Here is a 5541-nt window from a genome sequence, read left to right as displayed (position 1 = left end):
TGAGTATATTGTGTACGTGTATATGTGTGTGTAGGGCCCACCTCCTGTTTTCCTTGTATAGTTGAGGTTGTGGCCCACCTCTGTACTTATATATACGTGCCTGGTGCACCGATCAATACATTGCGATTGCACAGCCATAACTTGTCCTTCTACAGGGCAAAAACCCATTTGTTTGGATAGTCTAGTTACAGCGAGCACCTTGGACTCTATTCTCCTGGTTTCATTCTGTGAAATGGAACAAGGAGCCTACTCTGGGGCTCCTATTTCTCCAAAAAAGAAGAAAAACCATAAACCAAAAAAGGCATGCTACCAACAATATAAGACATGCCAAAGCACCGAGCGACAAACTATCAGATTGATCTGTGAGGGTAAATTAACACCACTGCCTCCTTGGTGCTAGCCAGGAGTACCTAATCCATGTTCAGATGCTCGGGCGTTGTTGTCATCCGTTCTGATGCAGAGGCCGGAGGTCTTCCTCCTTTTCAAAAAAAAAAAAAAACTCTCCATCACTTGGGCGTAAGAACATCCCATGCTCTGGTGCCAGCCACAAATTAAATTCTCCGAAATTCTCCAAAGGGGAGAGGATATGTTAATTTTCATCACAGATAAAGTAATTATAAATCACAAAAAGACAGGAGTCATAGTATTACTTCATCAAGAACACTACTGTCGCTTCTGCTGAGAACGATAATCGTAGTGCTCTCGTCCTCGCAGAGGGCTCTCAAAGGACCATTCAAGTCTGTTGAACTGAAACCCTATTCTCAGTCATAGCTAGGTGCAACAAACAGAAAATGTAAGGTCGTGTTGTTTGAGTATTAAGGGCCTGTTCGGCAATCCACCACTCCGAGAAATACGAGAATCTGCGGAGCATCTGTTTCTCCACTCCGTATTTTCAACTGAAGCTCGGGCCACTCCGGGAGCGGAGTCGTGCGGGTGGCGAGACTCCGAACAGGCCCTAAGTTCATTGTACTATGAAGGAGCTGTACATATTTGCAGATGACATTCATTTAGTTTAAAAGTGCAAGGAAAAATAAATGAACTACATGTGGAGAAGTTACTGCAGAAGCCACTGGATGGTGCCAACACCTCCAGAATAGCATCAGGATGCATGCTCCGGTCTGCTCGTGCACACCACTCAGCAATGGTTGCGGCCATGCTTCACCGGTGTATGTGAGCTCCTGTTTAATTGACAAGGGTAGTGGTACATTTGTTTTGTATGTCCCTCTGGCTGTGTGTTCTCTTGCCATATGGCAGGGTCCGTGTGCAAAGAAAATTTCGTCTCCTGCCATGGCAGCTAGTCTGCTGTCCGTTGTTTTCTTTTTCGTGAATTTTACCATCTTGCATGTGAAGTTGATAGCACGTAACAGCCATATAGTCGTATAAATCGTTAAGAGAGGCGGCTAAGGCACAACGGTTTCGTGGTGTAGTTGGTTATCACGTCAGTCTAACACACTGAAGGTCTCCGGTTCGAACCCGGGCGAAGCCATTATGTTTTTATTCTTCTGAATTTTTACCAACCCCTCGCTCTGTTTTTCAGCTAGTCTAGGGGGCATAGCAGAGAAGAAAAAAGGAGAAAAACAAAGTTCAGATTTGCTCGTGTCATCTGCAGATCAGATGCATGTGACGACCCAAGTTGCCATAGAGCATTTTGCATCACCACTTTGCACGGGCTGGGGGTTACAGAGGATCGAACTCTCGACCTCAGGATCACCCGCCTACGCGCTAGCAAACTGCGCCACAATCCTGTTCTTGTTTGATCAACCATACTAACCAACAAGTCTTATTCGACATGTCCTACTCCCGCCAAAAACATCATCGCAAACCCTGTTTTTTCACTTTTCACTAATGTGTACTGAAGGTTTTGCTGCAGTTTGTTGGGGTCAGCTCCGTCCCTGCTGGACTGGACGGTGTGTGTCACGACACGGACGTGCTCGTACGGCGCAGCCGGCCTCCCGGCCGCGCGCGGGCAACCCGAGAGCGCGCGCCGAGCATGTCCCTGTCCCTGTCGGTGCGTCGGCGCCACGGCCGACGTCACGGTCGATCGAGCCACGACGAACGCCCCAAGCCCTCGCAGTCGCAGGGCTGGTTGTTGAGAAGCCGAGAGCAGGTTTTCACCCGAAAGAAAACGAGGGATCGTCTCTTTCGCAGGGTGAAGCGCACGAGACATGTCACCCACCCCGCGAGCAGAGCACGAGACAAGGGCGGCGCACGGGTTTCTCAGCTGGCCTGCCGCTATTTCGTCCCAGCCCCAAGTCCAAGGCCCCGTTTTGGTCCGGGCTCGTGCGAACGCGACGCTCTGCTCCTCCGAGCTCTCCCTAGTTGGCCACGCAGACATATGCTCTCCGCTCCCGTCATGTACTGTATAATATAACAAGGAAACACATGCCGCCGTCGCCAAGAAACTCGGCCGAGTTCCGCCACCGGACAGAGGATCCGTGGCTGCATGCGCTTAAAATCGATGTTCCCGAACTAAATCCGCATCGTAAAGACAGACGCGGGAGCCACGGAACCATCAATCGCCTTGTCTCCTTCTCCTCCCTAGCTGCCGCCCCGGACAAGATCCGTCGCCAGCATATAAGCGCGCCCGCCCGCGGACACCTGCACGCAGCAGCTCGTCTCCTCACCTGGCTATCGCACAAGCACAAGTGCACCATTGCCCTCCGTCCTCGGCCTACTTTCGTTGGGTTTCCTTGGTTCGATCGATCGCATTCACATCTGTTGGAGAGAGGGAAGAAGAGGTAGCCATGGACAGCATCCTGATGGTCAAGAGCGAGATCGAGAGCTACGCGGGGCAGCCCGCGGTGCTGGGTGGCGGCGGCGGCGGCGAGGTCGTGGTCAGGAGGAGGAGGAGGGAGCCCACGCTCGGGCCGGTCGGCGGCGGCATCGGCAAGGCGTCCCTGCCCGGCGTCGCCGTCAAGAGGAGCTCCCGGTTCCGTGGGGTGAGCAGGTCGGTGTGTGTACTTATATTCAAAGATCAGCTCCGATGTTTGCATATGCATGCCACGATTGATTTGATGTTGTGATGGTAACTGACTCTGTGATCGATGCATGTATGCAGGCATCGGTGGACGGGCCGCTACGAGGCGCACCTGTGGGACAAGAACTCGTGGAACCCCACGCAGAGGAAGAAGGGCAAGCAGGGTAGGTTCCGTGGCAGTGCCACAACAGAGCGATGCTACAGTGTATGTATACCTATGTTGTCAGATGACTAACGCTGGAAATATGTATACTACAGTGTATCTTGGAGCGTACGACGAGGAGGAGGCAGCGGCGAGGGCCTACGACCTGGCTGCTCTCAAGTACTGGGGCGCCACCACCTACACCAACTTCCCGGTCATGGACTACGACAAGGAGCTCAAGATCATGGAGACCCTCACCAAGGAGGAGTACCTGGCGTCGCTAAGGAGGTGGCACATGTCAACTCCAAAACCCTGCCATATCACATGTGTTTCTAATCTCCTCTTACGTGCACCTAGCTAACTCTGAGATTTCCAACCTGATTCCTCCAGGAAGAGCAGCGGCTTCTCCAGAGGCGTGTCCAAGTACCGCGGCGTCGCCAGGCACCACCAGAACGGACGATGGGAGGCGAGGATCGGGCGCGTCTTCGGGAACAAGTACCTCTACCTCGGCACCTACGGCACGCAGGAGGAGGCGGCGCGCGCCTACGACATCGCGGCCATCGAGTACAAGGGCGTCAACGCCGTCACCAACTTCGACCTCAGGTCCTACATCACGTGGCTCAAGCCCCCCGTCGCCGGCCCGGCGGCGCTCGCCGACCAACTCCTCGCCGGCATGCACACGCAGCTCCCTCCCAGCCCCGTGGAGCACGAGCGCTTCCTCCCGGCCGAGGCCCACATCATGCTCCCTCCCACGACGGCGGCGGCGGCCCCGGGCAGCCCTTTCATCCTCGACCACAGCGCGGCGGCGCTCGGTGGCGGCCTGAGGAGGAGGAGCTCGTCGTCGTCCTCGTCCACGGCGCTCAGCCTGCTGCTCAAGTCGACCATGTTCAAGCAGCTCGTGGAGAGGAACGACCCGGATTCGCCGCAGGGCACGGGAGGGTGCGCGGATCGCGTCGGGGAGCTGCCGGCGGGGGAAGGGTCGTACGAGTACCGCGACTTCTTCCATGGGGTTTCTTCCGACGTGTGCGGCCTCTTCTCGTCGCCAAGCAACGCTTGTGGCAACAATGCGGGGTTTCAGGGGGCCGCCGTGGCGTCGTGCTACGGTAGCGGCGAGAGGATGGCACCGACGACGACGCCCTGGGATGGGTTTGGGGACATTGCGGCGCTACAATAGTTGTACTGAGTAGTGTTGAGGGGCATGATGAATGTATCTTATGTAAATTATGTTGTTATTTGAATTTGTGTAAATAACAAGCTGATCAGGGTTTGATTTGACAAGCCAATCTTCATAGGCTAGATCCTTTTACCACATATATATAATTACAATGGATTTTGATTCCAAGACATTAGCGAATTCTTACTCCTAATTTATTTCTCGAGGATGAAGAAGAGAGAAAAAAATACAGCTACCCTTGAACCAATAAAATGGGAAAGCACCCCGAGTTTTACTATCTTAGGGAATCTCGAGCCGATCCCTAAAAGGCTATAGATTTTACTTCTCTAACCAGGACCTAGCCGAATTCCTAAAGTGTATAAGCATGGCCGTCTCCAGGAATTTGAGGGCCCGGGACAAAATACAAAATCGGGTCCTAAATTTTCTTAATTTTGTATAACTAAAGAAGTATCCAACGAATATCTACACTGGCCAAATAATACCTCGCTAGCCAGGGAACGTCTCATGCCAAAGCTTACATAAATTTGCTCGATTGCACAATATATGTAGAACTGAAATTCAATGCTTAACAATGGAACCAAATAGATTAAACATGAAAAAAAAAGGTACAAATAATAATAAGGGACACAAAAGAATACCAAAGCAATAGTTTCCCTCATCTATTCCTCCCATATGTGTAGACACTCCTGTTGTTGCAGGTCACTAATGAAAATATGTCTTCATCTTATTTTTCTGTAGCATGGAATAAAATTGATATAAATATACATCAGTTCGGGTTTCATCTAAAAAAGACATCAATTCAGAAATCAACACATACATCATGTGTGTTAAACTTCAAGTGCATCTTTTATTGTCGTTTGCTTCTCCCAGTGCAAGAATCAATAAATTACCAACTGATTAGTGGCCGAGGAGGACCAGCACCAGATTTGGAGGGGCGACAAGTCCTGCATTCAGCGGAGGCAAGGCCAGCGCCCAGCGGCCAGGCGGAGGACGGGAATCACAAGCAGCATGGTACACCGTACACTAGTGCAAGCACGGAGCAGCTAGTAGGCGGAGCTAGACTGAGGGAGAGCGGACGCCAGCGGTGATCCGCGGACCAATAATCGTGGATTCATTGCAGATCACAAGAGAGGCGGCGCGTCTGCGCAGTCGAGGGACTGGGAGGGTCACGACCCTAGGGCTCAAGTTGTAGCGGGCGCCATAGAGGCACATTACCTCTCGTTTTTCTCCATCGGGGGCCCCACGATT

General features: G+C 52.2%; 1 protein-coding gene and 1 non-coding gene across 2 annotated transcripts; both read left to right on the top strand.

The window, feature by feature from the left end:
* The first annotated feature begins 1412 nt into the window (after positions 1-1412).
* Positions 1413-1486, top strand: TRNAV-AAC. The gene has a single exon. It is a non-coding gene; the product is annotated as a tRNA-Val (tRNA).
* Positions 1487-2744: 1258 nt separating this feature from the next.
* On the top strand, positions 2745-4293 carry LOC119326730 (AP2-like ethylene-responsive transcription factor At1g79700). The gene is made up of 4 exons (XM_037600377.1): positions 2745-2947; positions 3059-3141; positions 3236-3407; positions 3510-4293. The coding sequence occupies exons 1-4, from the start codon at positions 2745-2747 to the stop codon at positions 4291-4293; spliced, it is 1242 nt and encodes a 413-aa protein (XP_037456274.1).
* The last annotated feature ends 1248 nt before the right edge of the window (positions 4294-5541 follow it).

The sequence above is a fragment of the Triticum dicoccoides genome, chromosome 1A (genome assembly GCF_002162155.2).
Source record: "Triticum dicoccoides isolate Atlit2015 ecotype Zavitan chromosome 1A, WEW_v2.0, whole genome shotgun sequence".
In the NCBI taxonomy this organism is placed as follows: Eukaryota; Viridiplantae; Streptophyta; class Magnoliopsida; order Poales; family Poaceae; genus Triticum; species Triticum dicoccoides.
This window is presented reverse-complemented; position numbering and strand designations above follow the sequence as displayed.

Bases quoted from the DNA above. Each gene is read 5' to 3' on its own strand.
- LOC119326730 (XM_037600377.1), top strand. From the start codon at position 2,745: ATGGACAGCATCCTGATGGTCAAGAGCGAGATCGAGAGCTACGCGGGG. The intron at 2,948-3,058 runs GTCGGTGTGTGT...GCATGTATGCAG, and splicing joins CGGTTCCGTGGGGTGAGCAG to GCATCGGTGGACGGGCCGCT. The intron at 3,408-3,509 runs GTGGCACATGTC...TGATTCCTCCAG, and splicing joins TACCTGGCGTCGCTAAGGAG to GAAGAGCAGCGGCTTCTCCA.